This window comes from Halichoerus grypus, chromosome 5 (genome assembly GCF_964656455.1).
Source record: "Halichoerus grypus chromosome 5, mHalGry1.hap1.1, whole genome shotgun sequence".
NCBI classification, from domain to species: Eukaryota; Metazoa; Chordata; class Mammalia; order Carnivora; family Phocidae; genus Halichoerus; species Halichoerus grypus.
Genome location: NC_135716.1, coordinates 51,872,264 through 51,889,120, shown reverse-complemented (window position 1 = coordinate 51,889,120; position 16,857 = coordinate 51,872,264). Strand labels below are relative to the sequence as shown.

The window sequence follows — 16,857 nt, the reverse complement described above, 5'->3', positions numbered from 1 at the left end:
GCTACTTATAACATCAAAAGTTGTGAGCTCCACGCCTAACATGGTGCTGTGTTCCAGCACCTAACTTGGTTTTGAACAGTTGTCAGAGTGAGAATTTGTTGAGTGAATGATTTCCTCAGGAGTAGTATGTTTGATTCAACCTAAAAAAGTATTAATTATCCAAAGATCAGTCATACTAAAGATTAAACATCAGGCTTTTGTTTCATTGAGGCTCTTTGTACCTTGAGGTGTGGCATAAAGAGAAGAGAAATAAGTCTTGAAAATTCAGAACTATATTATTCTTTTCTTAATTATGCCTCTGTAAGGGCACCTGGGTGGCTCAATCAGTTAAGCATCTGCCTTCAGCTCAGGTCATGATCTCAGGGTCCTGGGATCGAGTCCCACATCGGGCTTCCTGATCAGTGGGAACCCTGCTTCTCCGTCTCCCACTCCCCCTGCTTGTGTTCCCTCTCTCGCTGTGTCTCTCTGTCAAATAAATAAATAAACTCTTAAAGAAAAAAAAGGAAAACTGCAAGACACTATGATATTAAAAAAAAATTATGCCTCCGTAAATCCGAAGATTTATTTTTTAAAGAGTTTATTTATTTATTTGAGAGAGAGCGAGAGAGCACGCACGTGCGCGCAAGTCGGGGGAGGAGCAGAGGGAGAAGCAGACTCCCCACTGAGTGGGGAGCCCAACATGGGGCTCAGTCGGGCTCAATTAGAGCTCAATCCTGGGACCCTGGGATGATGACCTGAGCCGAAGGCAGACGCTTAACCAACTGAGGCCCCCAGGCATCCTATAAATCCAAAGATTTAAATGAGAAGTGCCTAGGGCTTTTTAGAGTAGTATCCTCTTCCTGAGGGTTGCTAGAAATCCTTCAACCCCTACTCTGAGGGGCACTGCTAAAGTGGCTGTCCTCTGTATCCACCTTGCAGACTGTCCTCTGATTAAAGAACCATTGGCCCATGTTCCTCTTTGTGCAAGGACACCTTGGGGGTTGAGAGTCTGACTTCTGGAGAACAAGCATGGTTACATTTTGTATGCACTTGAGTCCTTTAGGAAGGACTGGCACAAGTCATGTGGGAGTGACTGTCACGGCCCACATCCAGCAGCTGTGTGACCACTACCAAGCCCATCACTTCAGGTGCACCGCTGTATACTTCTGGTTTTAATATGACAATCCTAGTTCCTTTCCTTGACCTCCTTACTTTCCTTGATTCATTTCTTGCTCCAGGGTCATGCTCAGTGCTTTTGTATATTACCTTTCAGTTTCATCCTACTAAGGTGGCCATTCCCCCCAGGTTGCCTAGGGCAGTTCGCATTTATGCCTGTTGTCCGAATGTAATTACTGATACAGCCCCTTTCCACTATATATTTTTTTAAGATTTTATTTATTTATTTGTCAGAGAGAGAACATAAGCAGGGGAAGCGGCAGGCAGAGGGAGAGGGAGAAGCAGTCTTCCTGCTGAGCAAGGAGCCCGATGCGGGACTCAATCCCAGGACTCTGGCATGACCTGACTGAGCCACCCAGGCAGCCCCCCTTTCCACTTTAGGCAACAACTTACGTGGACATTCTACTTAAGCACATATTAAACATAGCTCTTAGGACTTATTTTTGACCAACTACTATCTATTTTTAAAGTACAACATGGTATTTACATAATTCTTTGTCTTTCCTTTTTCCCTCCCCTCAGGTTTTCAGACTTTACACTTTAATTTTACCTATATTACTCTCTTCTGCTCTAAGCCCTGAGAGTACTTCCTAGCAACAGTCCTTAATGAAATTATTAAGGGACTTTGTGTAGCTCTAACAATTATATTCCAACGAGGCATTTAGAAATTCAAGACTGGCATTTAACATAATGTCATTCTGCAAAGACTAAACTGTAAGTAGTGGTGACAGATCCCCTAGCCTGATTATTTTAAATGGGCTTATAGATAAGTAAGACGATAATTATTTTAAATGTTCTTCCATAATAATTCAACCACAGTGTTTGAGGTTCAGGCTCTATTTTGTGTTTCATCTATCCCAATGACTTTAAGCAGAGCCGCCTTCTGCAAAAATCAAAAGTCAGCAATGTTGGTTTTCAGCATCTGTGCTGCCCGAAGTAGTTTCCAGTGATTGTACCTCCAGTGTATTATACCCTCTGTGAGGTCACAGGAATTTCCACAGAGCACTCTTTGACAGAATGTCTTAACCTAAATGGAATAGGTCCACTGGAGGGAACTCAAGGACTATGGAAGTCAGGTGGACAGAGGCTTAAGGGGACTTCGGTGCTCTTATACTCATACCACAAGCAAGTAGCTTCTTACCTCACCAATTAATCCGCTTCTCCCCAACCCTCACTATCACACAGCTCCAAAACTGCACTTAATTTTTTGGTTTTATTGAGCAAATTTATGTTGAACAATTATTTAAATCACCGGCCCTGAGGCATATCTTCTTCAAGTCCCAGCTTCCTGTTAGTGAACAAGTTTCCACTGATGTAGACACTTCCTTCATACCTTTTCATAAATTCGAGTACTGACGGTTTTATTCATGATATATTCCTAAAAGCAAAAAGGGATCTATTAGAGTTGGCAGACGACAGTTTAAACTTGCTCTGTCCCTCCTTCCCCAGACTCTCAATTCAGGATGCCCAGCAACTGAGTAACTTGAAAGGCATGCATCAAAGAGGAGTATCTAAAAAATTCAATTCATCGAAAACTCACCACTACCATTTTTCCATCTACAATTTGTCTTTTGATTGTTGTCTCTTTGCCAAGCCATTTTTGGACGTGAATCATTGCACCACTGTTTAATGTTATGATGCTCTATAAATGCATAAAGGAATCAGTTAGAAATAGCAATTCACTACACTCTAACCTACCAAAACTAGACATCTACTTTTTCATTTCTGTTTTGACATTCTTTTCCCCCAAATTCCCCCCTCAGTTCTTGTCATAAGTTAATATTAAATTAGAGGAGTCTCAAGAGATTATTCAATTAATGCTCTCCTTCCCCAGATGAACAATACCTAAACTGTTTGTGAATAATTGTTCTCTTCTATTGCTCTTTTATACAGTGAGAAAGAGAGATCATAAAAAAAGTGAAAACATGTCAAATTTTTTGGGCCTGTTAACCATCAGAATAATTTGCAAAGGGATTGGCTTTAGAGATGTTCGGCAGTAATCAACAAAACAAGCCCAAACTGACTTGGTAATTAATCAAATTAGATATGAATGAACCATGCTCAACCACCTTCTAGTTTTTTTTCTGGGTTATCTAGTTTTTTTCTGGATTCTTCCACCAGGAAGACTTAGTTCTTACCTTTACTTTCCGGTTGTCTGCTGTGGTTTCATCAAATTCTTCCCCCAGTTTGAAGGAGATCTCCGTGTTCTTGAAGGAACTTTCCGTTTTGATGTTCACTTCATCCCCATTGGCACTTATACTGATTCTCGGCTTTGCTAACCCTGCCAGGTTCCGGGCTGCTGTGCTCATCCCTGTAAGGCAACATGCCTTCATAAGACATTTAGGAAGTGCTAACAACCATTTTGGAAAGCAATTTAACGAGAATACATACTTCCTCCATTCAGGTTTTGGGTAATGTGCCATAATTTCTTCAGTGCTCACTGTGATAGTGGGGTTGAGCCAAACAAGCCCATTCAGAAGGTATATCTAGTAATTACACTTGACATTTTGAAAAGCTAAATTCACTTTTGAGGCTATTGTGCCTCCTCTAAAATCTTCCAGACTCGTGCTTCATCTAAAATGTGTATGTGTATGGTGCCTTTCAGGGGATCAGAACTCACGCTTTACCTCATGGGGTGTTATAACAGCAGTGCAGAGGTTGTAATTATCCTCATTTTAGAGATGAGTACACAGTGTCCTAGAGACGTAGAGAGGCTTATTCTAGGTGATGTGTCTGGTAAGTAGCAGAGCTGAGATTTAAACACAGGTTTTCTAAAAGTCTAAGAATTTTAGCACATTTTAAAAAAACAAACTAAGAAATACAATTTTCGGAGTATCTAAACTACTCTAAAAGATCATGACTTATAAAGTCCAAGCTCCAGGGCGCCTGGGTGGCTCAGCTGGTTAAGCCTCCGACTCCTGATTTCAGCTCAGGTCACGATCTCTGGGTCGTGGGATTGAGCCCTGCGTCAGGATCCCTGCTCAGGGTGTCTGCTTGGGATTCTCTCCCTCTCCCTCTGCCCCCCACCCTGCTCTCTCTCACTCTCTCTCAAATAAATAAATAAATAAATAAATACATACATACATACATACATACATAAAATCCTTTAAAAAAATAATAAAGTCCAAGCTCCTCTCTTATTGGCAGATTACATTCAGATCTGGCCAAGTAAAGAAGAAATAGGCAACCTAGAGAATCTGGCTTAGAGCCTGGCCCTGTGGTTGGGGGTTGTCCACTGTCAAACTTGATTCCTGTAATAGGTAGGCAGAAGAACTGAGTCTTCTCTCTCAGTATCAATATCGAACTCGATTTCACATTTAGATTGTGGAGCTGACAAGACACACCGGACTACAGAGAGCCAGTGTTAGCTGCAGATCCCAGGAGAGAGAAGGGTGGGGTGCTTACAACGCGGGCTTTGTCGCCTGTGAGCTCAGCATGTCACTTCCTTTCTCTAACCTTCAGCTTTCTCAGCAGCGGAACGTGGATGACTGTAGTGCTTGCCTCCTAGGTGTGCCCGGAGGGGAAGGGAAAGGACTTAGCGTGGCGGTGGTACACAGTAAGCACGCAGCTGCTCTTCTCCGCCTAAGCCCAGCTCCCAGTCAAACCAAGTGCTACTCTTGCCATAAGCCCAAAGGTTCTTAATGCCCCCAAATTTAAACTCAAAACAGGTGAGTCTATGAATCCATGAAGAAACAGGGAAACAAGTTTCTTACAGCTCCTGGAGAAAGTGAATACTGAGTGTGAAAAAGGGACAAATGTTACATTATGAACACAGTGACTTATTATTACGCCTGGATCATTTCCGCCAAATTTAAAGAAGGAAATTCTTGGCTTTATATACAGTTTATTATTGCAAGGGACTTCTCTTAATTAAATACTAAAAATTACTTAATCAAATATTAAATAATTACCATTCTCCTAGCATTAGTGAGAATAGTTTAGTTGTTATAGGTCTGAGCCATTATAATTAATGTTTATTCAACTTGAGGATAGAGCTAAAGGATGAATAGGGTTTATACTTCTGAGAAATATTGTCTCTTGATGAACAACAATCAATTGTTGGTGAGACAGTCGATGAGTAAAAATGTTCCATTTCTCCAATAAAAAATTCAAAATTTGTCAAAATATTTTTAAAATAATCTCCCATATGTATGAAGACTCTAAATGTTAACCAAATTTCCTTTGTTCTTTTGAAGTCACAACTAAAAGCAAACCTTGAAACAAATTTAGCTGAAAAATTTAATTATAGATATGATTATTATCTGTAAATTTGAAGCTAGGAAATGCTATTAGTTGAATTGATGAAGCTAGAGATAAACTCTGTCCAGGGCTTAGGATGAAGAAGCATTTTCAAAAAGGATAAATGGACTTAAATACACAGATAATGACTAGAAGGAAGTATCTGTGAGCCTCGTATTCCAAAAAGAGATAATTATTACTAGTAACAAAAAAAATTAAAAGCAGATACATAAACTTTGTTCATCTTATATGACTATTTCCTAAGATCACAAAAGAGAGAATTGTAGGAAAATTCATTGTAAAATGCAAACCTAACCACATCACAAAATGTGTTGCCAGTTTCCAAATCTCGCAAGGGTATTTCTTACCCAGTTGTTTCATGTATTCCTCAAAGTTTTCACTGGAGATCAGCTTCCAGGTTCCCAAGAAGGGCTCAATCATGATGGAAAGCTTGCTGAGAAGAGGCACTCACAACCAAAAGCCCAAGAAACTTAGCGAATGCAGTGCTACCAGTATCTTAATTTAAAAGGGCATCTTCATCATGTGACTTTTCTGAAATGACCAATGGGCAGCAGCAAGACCAAAGATTCTAGTTACCGGCATGACTCATTTTATTTACCTCCAAATTGAGAAACAGAAAATCAACATGTAAAGTTGAATTTAAGTCAATGATTATAGCTTCTAGGAAAGAGATTTACACCCGCAAGTCACCTGATAAATATTATTTGTGGAATGGAGACAATTTTCAATATATCAGCCCTTTGAAATTTGAGTGCTGAGTCAACTCTGAAGGAATATCCCAACAAATGTCCAATAAACACCTGACTAAGGTTGTTTTCCCACCTGGTACCAGAAGCACATCCTCGCTTGGTCCATCTCAGCTGTTTTTTGTTTGGACACGTCAGGGTACCAGAGCACACTCTTCATTAAAATAATATCCTCCCCTCCCCTCCCCTCCTTGCAGGGTTGATGAACTGATACTAGTTAATGTAACTGAAATGTCTTCAGTTGCTTGGAGTGAGGTGTAGAGTATTATTAATATTATCGTTGTTGTTCATCAAGAGTAATTGCCCACTGGGAGGAAAGGTGACAATTACCATTGAAAGGTGTTTTGTGACTTAAGCCCTAAAAAGGAGGTGGAGCTAATGCTTAGAAAATTCATCTTTTAGGCTTACAAGGTGATCTTGATTGTTAAGACACTACGTGAAAAAAAAAATCAAAGATACGGCTTGAAATTGTGAGGGGAAGTTTTAGAGAGAAAAACAGCATCTTGGTATCTGCATTCTGAAAGACAAAGGCAGTAGAATTTAAATCTCTGTACAATGACTTCTGAAATCATCTTCTGTAACCCACGTAATATAGGCTTTGCAATTTTGCCTTTACTGAAAAGGATTAGATTCAGAGGCTCTAGATTTATATCTCAGCTTTGAATTCCAGTTGTTTTGAAGAAGGCTGGAAAATTAGGCACCAGAAGAAGAATATTCATACTATATTCTGCCTGTGTCAAATATTTCTTCCATTCAAAGAAATATTTAAATCATCTGTTTGTGGAAAAAACAAATTTTTAAAAAGGTTGATGTTTTGGCACCATAATGTTATAACTTAAGTGGGATAAAGAATTTCTTTTGATGACAACATGTAAAGAAGAAATTTACAATGCAGTATCTTTATAGATGGAATAGTTACTAAAATATTTGGAGGGCAAAACAGGGGAAGCAAAAACTCTAGAATCAGTTTCAGGAAACTGAGACCTCTCCCCAAAATAAGTGCCTTAACAGTTGAAAGTATACTCAGAGGTGATGTTCAAATAAAGAACAAATGATCAGATCTTGCTTTACTGGTTCTAGATGTGTATTTACATTATCTGTTTGAAAGGCTAGCACACCACCATGGCTATATACGTCTGCCAAGGGGCTAAGGTACATTAGTATAATCATCCTTGTTCCAATTTCCCTTCCATTGATTGATTCCGAAATCAACCCTGTGATCCATTTAGAGGACTCAGTTGTCCCATGAGACAAAAGGGAAAGTAAAAATTCTGGCCTCCATAAAATTCCCTTACCCCTAAAAGAAAGAGCCAGAGGGACCGTTTCTCTTCTCCTCTGCACATTTTGCTTTTTTGTATGATATTTAGGACTCCTGCATCCACTGTGTTACCAATTCAAAGATGAAGCCAACACTGACGATGGCGGAGGGGAAAGTGGGGAGGAACTAAGACCATTTTATTTCTGGAATTTTGAATATGTGAATTAATAAATTTCATTATTATTTAAACAGCGGTGTGTCTGAGTTTTTGTTACTTGCAGCTTAAGCCTTTGTAATTGATATGCCTTAGTAAATAGCTTTACCTAAAAGATTAATTTGGACTCTCAAAGCAACCAATTCCATGTATCCTATGATATTGGCCTCATGCATAGCAACCCCAACCTTTCCAGGTCTGACTCAAACATTTCCTTCTCTGTGAAACTTCTTCAGAGCTAATCGATCCCTAGTATGTAATACAATTATACTCTAACAGAAGTGTGTTAGAGAACATTTCTCATAGTATTGCAACTAGTTATCTTCCAGCTGTCCCCTGAATTATTTTACAAGTGCATCAAGCAAAGAAAATATTTCTTACTCACCTCCATATCCCTAAGACAGTGCCTGGTATACCGTAGGTGGTCAATGAATGTTTGACGAATGAATGACAAAAGGAATAAGCAGTGTTTATTTCATTTTAATTGACAGTTCCCCTCATTACTGATCTTAATCTCTCTAACAGTGACTATAGGCAAGCTTGTAATACATTGTTCTCTCCCAATCTGCTCATGTAATGGGTCTTTCATTACCGTCATCAGATGGTAGAGGGATTCTCAGACGCCCTTTGTCTTTGCTCCGTGTCTCATTATTACCATATGAGTCTCTCTTCTCGACTAAGAAAATGTTCTGCTAGTTCTGCTGCCTGCACCACTAGCCTTTAGCTTTTCTTGTTTGATTATCAAAACAAAACAAAACAAAACAAAACAAAATGAAAAAACACCATTCCCTCAAGTAAAAATTTTTCAAGTGAGAATGTTCTTTTTTTTTTTTTACTTTGGTTAAGCGGGACTTATTTTCATTTTTAAGACAACCCTCCTGTAACAGGTAGGTTTATTCAATTCTCTTTAAAAAAAATGATGGCATTCTTTTAAAGTCAAGTGAGAATGTTCTTAATTACTAATCCTAGCGAAGGAACTAGAATACAGTAATTTGTTATAGAACAGTCACACATCTTGTTTTCATGACAGTTACAATGCTTATTTCTCCATTATCTCCTTTTTATATGTTTCTCCAATATCTCATCTTCTATATTAACTCTTTTCTTGTGACATTTTAGATATTAAGTAGTTTTTAAAAAGGCTTGATTTTGGATGCCACATTCTCCACTGGTGAGGAATAGTGGTAAAAAATAAAAATATACTGGCAGCTACAGAAGTATTCAGAAGTATGTCTGGTAATGTATTGCTGTACATATACTATTTTAGCTGGAGCCACACTAGATTTATTTTCCAATTTTTTTTTTAAAGATTTTGTTTATTTGACAGAGAGAGACACAGAGAGAGAGGGAACACAAGCAGGGGGAGTGGAAGAGGGAGAAGCAGGCTTCCCGCCGAGCAAGGAGCCCGATGTGGGGCTCGATCCCAGGACCCCAAGATCATGACCTGAGCCGAAGGCAGACACTTAACAACTGAGCCACCCAGGCGCCCTTATTTGCCAATTTTTTGTTGTGGTAAAATACATGTAGCATAATATTACTTGGACCATTCTTAAATGTGCAGTTCAGTGGCATTAAATACATTCATATTGTTGTACAACCATCCTCACCATCATTTCCAGAACTCTTTTCCTCTTGCAAAACTGAAACTCTATACCTACTAAACAATAACCCGATTGTCCCCTCCTCCCAGCCCCTGGCAACCACTATTCTTCTTTCAGTCTCTACGATTTTAACTGCTCTAAGTACTTCACATAAGTGGAATCATACAGTATTTGTGTTTTTGTGACTGGCATATTTCACTCAGCATAAATTCCGTAAGTTTCATCTGTGTTGTACCATGTGTCAGAATTTCCTTCCTTTTTAATACTTAATAATATTCCACTGTATGTAAATACCACATCTTGCTTATCCATCTGTCAATGGACTTTGAATCCTTCTACATTTAATTATTGTGAATAATGTTGCTATGAATACGGGTACACAAATATCTCTTTGAGACCCTGCTTTCAATTTTGGGGGTATATACTCAGAAGCAGAATTGCTGGATCACATATTTACATTTTTAATTTTTTGAGGAACTGCCACACTATTTTCTACAGCAGGTGTATCAATTTACATTCCCATCCATGATGCACAAGGGTTCCAATTTCTCAACATTTTCACCAACACGTTGTGGTTTTTTTAAGATTTATTTATTTATTTTAGAGAGAGCGAGTGGGTGGAGGGGCAGAGAGGGGAGGAGAGAGAGAATCCTCAAGGAGACTCCCCACTGAGCAAGGAGCTGAACACAGGTCTCGATCCCAGGACCTGAGATCATGACCTGAGCTGAGCTGAAAAAGGGTTGCCTGCCCAACCGACTGAGCCACCCAGGCACCCCTGGTTTGTTTTTTTAATAGTAGCCATCGTAATGGATGAGACATGGTATCTCATTGTAATTTTTATTCACATGATCACTACTGATTGGTAGTGTTGAAGATCTTTTCATGTACTTATTGGACATTTGTGTATCTTCTTTGGAAAAATGTCTTTTCAAGTCCTTTGCCCATTTTTGAATCAGGTTGTTTGTTTTATTTGTTACTGAGTTTTAGGAGCTCTCTATACATTCTGTATATTAATTCCTTATCAGATATATGATTTGCAAATATTTTCTCCCATTCTGTGAGTTGACTTTTTCCTCTGTTGATAGTATATATCGACACAATAGATACACACAGATTTTTAATTTTCATGAAGTCTGATTTGTCTATTTTGTCTTTTGTTGCCTGTGCCACAGGTTTCATATTCAAGAAATCGTTGCCAAATCCAGTGTCATGAAGCTTTTACCCTATGTTTTCTTCTAAGAATTTTATAGTTTTAGGTCTTATATTTAGGTCATGGATCCATTTGAGTTCATTTTTGCATATGATGGTAAGTAAGGGTCCAACTTCATTCTTTTGCATGTGATATCCAATTTTTCCAGCACCATTTGTTGAACACTGTCCTTTACTCATTGATTGGGTACATTCATTGAAAATTATTTGACCATGTATGTGAGGGTTTATTTCTGGATGCTCTATTCTATTCCACTGGTCTACATGTCTGTCTTTATGCCGGTACTACACTGTTTTGATTATAGTAGCTTTATAGTAAGTTTTGAAATCAGGAAGTGTGAGTAATCCAGTTTTGTTCTTCTTCGGAATTTGGTTCTTGGTGGTCCCTTTAGATTCCATATGAATTTTAGAATGGGTTTTCTATTTCTGCAAAAAATGTCATTGGGATTTTGATAGGGATTCCATTAAATCTATAGATAGCTCTGGGTAGGATTGACATCTTAACAATATTAAGTCTTCCAGTCTATGAAATATGGGATATCTTTCAATTTAGTTATGTCTTTTAAAAAATTTCTTTTAGAAATGTTTTGTAGTTTTCATTTTACAAATCTTTTACCAAAAGTTAATTCCTTTAAGTTAAATTAATTAAGTTAATTCCTACATATTTTATTCTTTTTGCTGCTATTGTAAATGGAAATGTTTTCTTAATTTACTTCTCAGGTTGTTCATCATTAGGGTATAGAAACACAACTGCTTTTTGTGTGTTGATCTTGTATCCTGCTGCTTTGCTGAATTCCTTTATTCTAATAGGCTTTTTTTCAGGTGGGTGGAATCTCTAGGGTTTTCTTCATATAAGATCATACCATCTGTGAACAGAAATAATTTTACTTCTTCTTTTTCAGGTTTGATACCTTTTTTTTTTTCTTGCCTAATTATTCTGACTAATACTTGCAGTAACATATTAAATAGAAATAGAAGAAGCTGACATCTCTGTCTCATTCCTGGTTATAGAGGAAGAATTTTAGGTTTCACTATTGAGTCAAATGTTCAATGTGGAGTTTTCATATTTGGTTTTTGTTATGTTAAGGTAGTTTCCTACTATTCCTAGTCTGTTGAAGGTTTTTACATGAAAAAGTACTGAATTTTGTCAAGTGCCCTCTCTTCATCACTTGAGATGACCATATAGTTTTCCCCCCTTTCCTTGTGATAATGCAATATATTACATTGACTGATTTTTGTATGTTGAACCATGCTTGCATTCCCAGAATAAATTCCAATTAGTCTTGGTGTATGATCCTTTTAAAATGCTGCTGAATTCTGTTTGCTAGCATTTTGTGGAGCATTTTTGCATCAAAATTTATATGGGATATTGCCCTCTATTTTTTTTCTTCAACTGTCTTTGTCTGGATTTGGCATCTGGATAATATGGCTTCATAAAAAGAATCGGAGAGTCTTCCTTTTTTATTCTTCAGGTTTTTTTTTTTTGTTTGTTTGTTTGTTTTTGGAGGAGTTTGAGATGGATTGGCATTAGCTCTTCTTTAATTTGATAGAGTTCACCAGTGAAACCATTAACCCCCGGAACTTTTCTTTATCAGGTATTTGGTTACTGATTCAGTCTCCTTACTTGTTCCAGGTCTATTCAGATTTGCTATTTCTTCATGGTTTAGTCTTAGTAGGTTTTGTATTTCTAGGAATTTGTTCATTTTATCTAGGTTATCCTATTTGTTGGTATACGATAGTGTTCTCTAATCTTTTCTATTTCTGTAGAATTGGTAGTAATGTCCCTAGTTTCATTTCTGATTTTAGTAATTTGAGTCTTCTGTCTTTATTTCTTAGTCCATCTAGCTAAAGGCTTGTCAATTTTGTTGATCTTTTGAAGAACCAAATTTTTGGTTTGGTTGATTTTCTCTTATTTTTCTATTTCCAATTTCATTCATCTTTGCTCTGATTTTTATTATTTCTTTCTGCTGGCTTTGGGTTCAGTTTTTTCTTGTTTTTCAAGTTTCTTAAGTTGTAAAGTTAGGTTGTGGATTCAAGAACTTCTCTCTTTTTTTCTTTTTCTCTTTTAATAGAAGCATTTTAGCTATAAATTTCCCACTTAGCACTATTTCCACTGTGTCCTGTAAGTTTTGATATGTTGTGTTTCAGTTTTCATTCATCTCTAAGTATTTTCTAATTTCTCTTGTTATTTTTTCTTTGATCCATTGGTTGGTGTTTAATTTCCACAAATTTGTGGATTTTCCAGTTTTCCTTCTATTATTGATTTCTTAGTTCATCACATGATGTTCAAAGAAGATATTTTGTATCTCTATCTTTTTAAATGTATAGAAACTTAATCTGTATTCTTTATATCATGGAGAATGTTCCATGTACACTTGAGAAGAATCTGTATTCTGTTGTTGTTATGTCTGTTACATCTAGTTGATTTATTGTGTTTTTCAAGTCTGCTATTTCCTTACATGTGTTCTGTCTGGTTGTGCTATCCTTTATTGAGAGAGATTTGAATTCTCCAAGTATTATTGTAGAACTATCTATTTCTCTCTTTAATTCTGGCAAGTTTTTAGTTATTGAGATATAAAAGTTCTGTCATTTTTTGCTTTATATATTTTGATGTTCTATTTCTGGGTAAATGTTTATAATTATATATTCTTGATGTATTGAAATTTTCATTAATATATAATAAGTCTATTTTGTTTGTTATTAGTATAGCCACCTCTCCTCCCTTATGGTTACTATTTGCATGGAATATCCTTTTCTATCCTTTGGCTTTCAATTTCAGATCTTTGGATCTAAAGTTAGTCTCTTGTAGATAGCAGAAAGTTGGACTATGTTTTTTTATTCTTTCTGCCAATCTGTCTTTTGATTGGAGTATTTAATCTATTTATATTTAAATAATTACTGATAAGGAGCAATTTACTTCTCTCATTTTGCTGTTTGTTTTCCTTGTGCTTTGTAGCTTTTTTTATCCCTCATGTCCTGCATTACTATTTTCATTTTTGTTTAATTGATTTTTGTAATGAAACGTTAAAATTCCTTTCTTGTTTCCTTTTGTATATTTTCTATAGCAGTTTTCTTTTTTTATTTCCATGGGAATTACATTTAACATTCAAATGTTATAACTAATTCTAATTTGAATTTATGCCAGCTTAACTTGAAAAACATACAAAATCTGCTTGGCATTTTCCAAGTTGTTCTATCATAAAACTAATTAATAAGCAATAAATTACAGTTATCTTTCATGGCCTAGCTCAAATACATCTTCTATTTTGCAAATTTTTCTGAATACTCTAGCACATGTTGGTCCTGCTTGCCTTTGACTTCCTTCAGTCCATTGACTATACCACATAATTTAGCATATAATTCATTTCTTCCCCTATATTGCATCTTCACTCCTGTTAAAATTTATTGAGGGATTACCATGCTTTAGGCACTGTACTAGATTCTGGATATACATGTAAGTGACCTGCTCTAGAGGCAGTGATAACCTAGTGAATGGGAAAGATGAGAAATGGGAATGTGGTAATTAATATCTTGTTATGGTAAGAACACATACATTTTTCTGTGGTCATGGGGAGGAAAGTTTTAACCCTTCCTAGATTTGGGGGGGAGGGGGGTAAGGGTAGAGGGAAGAGAAGGAAATATCAGGACAGTTTTCCAAGGTAATGTGATGGTATTCATGCTATTTCTCTACTACATTGAGGATATGAATATGGGTTGTCATTCTTTCTGTGTTCCATACCACACCTAGCACAAAGAAGATAGTGCACTTACTCATTCAAGAATCGTTTATGAAGCTCTGACTCTCCTGTTCACTGGGCCAGTGTCTGGGGACCCAGCTACAAATCTGACACAATCCTTGCCTTTGAGATGCTCTCAGTAACTGATTTTTTTTTTCCTGCTGCCTGCCATTTTTCTCTGTTTGACTCCATGTAAACCCTTTTAATGTATTCTGCATTGGGATAGGGCTGGTGTATGAACAAATGGATAGATTAATAATTGGATGTAAGGTCAATATTGTGTTTTTCACATCTAACTAACTAGAGAGATGGTCACTGATAAGCTATCCAGGTGCTCTGCCTACTCCCTCACCAGCCATTTCCTCTACCCATAGAGTCTGGCTAGGAGTGCTATAAACACATTGCTTAAAAGCTAGACCCCAAAGATAAAAAACATCACTACCTGACAACCATCTTGGAGGCTTACATGTCCCAACTCAAGGCTTCACCATCTATTTTTTCCTTCAGCAGCAATGCACCTGAGAGATAACTTTCACAAGTGCCTCACAAACCCTTGAGTAATTCTCATGTACAAGTGATAACCTCTCTCCCCCACTCAAGAAAGCAAATAAAAGAACAAGTTTGTGAAAAACAATATTTTACAGGATAATATTGAATTTAAGTAATTTATTTTTAAAAGTAAAGTAATTCATAAATTTTTGTACTTTATTATGGATAGTAACTTATTTTGACATACCACATAATGGTTCAAGTCACAATAATGACTTGGGTGAAAATCACTATTCTAAACAGGCTAGGTCACCTGTTCAAAACTGATGCGTAATTTTCAAAGAAAAATTTAAGTCAGTAGTGCTTTGGACTTTGGAAGAAGTATTTCTAAGCCAGAAATTGTAGGAAGGAAATATCAGGACAATTTTCCAAGGTAATGTGGGAATTGGAGAAAAGAAAGGATATGCTGGCCTATCATGCCGTCTAATTCTCACAGTTTCCAAAGACTAAGTGAATAGCTTTTTGAACATTTCATATCTACTTCAAGATATAGATTGACTCTATATCCACACATCTGTTTTTCTGAGAAGTATCTTCTTGATCTTATCTCTCTTCCTTTAAGAGTAGAATCTTCTTTATGTTTCTGTATATATGTTGGTAGAAGCAATGTCAGACAATGGAAAATTCTGTGAGCCTCAAAGAAGTCCCAGGCAGGATAAATTTGAGAACTGATATTCAAAGATATCTATTGTATCTATGGCCTTAGTTTTATGAAAATATAGAAAGAAAAAATCAACTTATCTAGCTAATTTACATTGGACTGGATCTTCTTACTCTATGCTTCCATACCATCTGAAAAATAAGAATTAAACTTGAAGAGTAAATTTTCAAAAATAACTAGATCCACAAATACACATAATTAGAAGTGGTGCCTAATGCAACTTTGTAAAAGAACCAGTAAGGGATGAGGAAATTTCAAGATTAGGGAAGGGAGAATTCTAGACAGAAAGAAGCAGAACACACACACACACACACACACACACACACACATACAACTAGAGGCAAGACAGTATGAAAATTGTTTGATATGATTGAAGCCAGAAGTGTAAAGACAACAAGAGCAATGATAAAACTAGACAGATGAGAAAAGGCAAGCATAAGACAAATATGCATGCCATGCTACGGAGATTGGACCTTCTCTGGATGCAATGGGCGCCACTTAAAGGTTTTAATCAGTGAATGTCCAGGTCAGATTTTTATGGTGTAAATATCATTTATGAAGTCCACAGGGCTTGGAAAAGAGAAGGGAGAACTGAGAGTAGAAGAGGGAGATTTATTAGGAGAGCCCTGAAGTAATTAAAAAAAAATGTTTGGTGGTATTGGCAATGGGAATGAGAAAAGCAAACATTAAAGAAATTTTAAATTAATAGAATCAACATGATTTTTAAAAAATAAAATAGATGCTGTGGAGTGAGGAAGAAGACATATTCAATGATGATTTTAAGATTTATGGAATGGGAAATTAGACAAAACATCCTGATATTCACTGAGCTTTGGAAGATAGGATGATGAACAAGTTTTAGGGAGTGGGTGGAAGGGGGCAGCAATAGTATGTTTAGTGTAGAACATGTTGAGTTGAGGTGGCTGGGACATCCACTTGATTGCCTTCAAGTCTTTCTTTTTTCTAAGTCTCCCTTATCCTTGGATGATCTTATCACCATTGATGAATTAAGTTACTGCTGGGATACTGATGGCTCCTAGATCTATATCCCAGCCAGAGTTGCTGTCTTGAATTTCAGATTCTATGTCTATTCCCTATTTAGCTTTATACATTTAAACTCTAAACCTCAGTTTCCTCATCTGTGAACAGGAATACTAAAATCTCCTTATAGGATTATTTTGATGGTAAATGAACTATAAAGCATGCAAAGTGACTGGGACCAAAGTAAGTGCATAATAAATATTGGTGTACCAGAATTGTCCTAATTAATCCCTACAAGTCTTCTCTTTTAGAGTTCTTCAATCCTCCAGTGAACCCAAAGTGAGAGTCTGACTCTCTGTCTTCACAAAGAAAGTAAATTCTTATGCTCAGGAACTTACTTCACCTTTTCTGGCCTCTTCATATCTTGGTGTTCTGCATAAAATAATTATTCAGAAAATAATGGACTTATTCCTAAAGTAAGCATCA

At 36.8% G+C, this 16,857-nt stretch overlaps 1 protein-coding gene across 1 annotated transcript; it reads right to left on the bottom strand.

Annotated features, from left to right (window-relative positions):
- Positions 1–2,349: 2,349 nt before the first annotated feature.
- On the bottom strand, positions 2,350–5,945 carry LOC118541219 (fatty acid-binding protein 9-like). The gene is made up of 4 exons (XM_036100820.2): positions 5,763–5,945; positions 3,294–3,466; positions 2,696–2,797; positions 2,350–2,533 (listed from the first exon to the last, which is right to left on the bottom strand). Exons 1-4 carry the CDS (start codon positions 5,833–5,835, stop codon positions 2,483–2,485), a joined length of 399 nt encoding a protein of 132 aa, XP_035956713.1. The 5' UTR covers positions 5,836–5,945; the 3' UTR covers positions 2,350–2,482.
- Between the last annotated feature and the right edge of the window lie 10,912 nt (positions 5,946–16,857).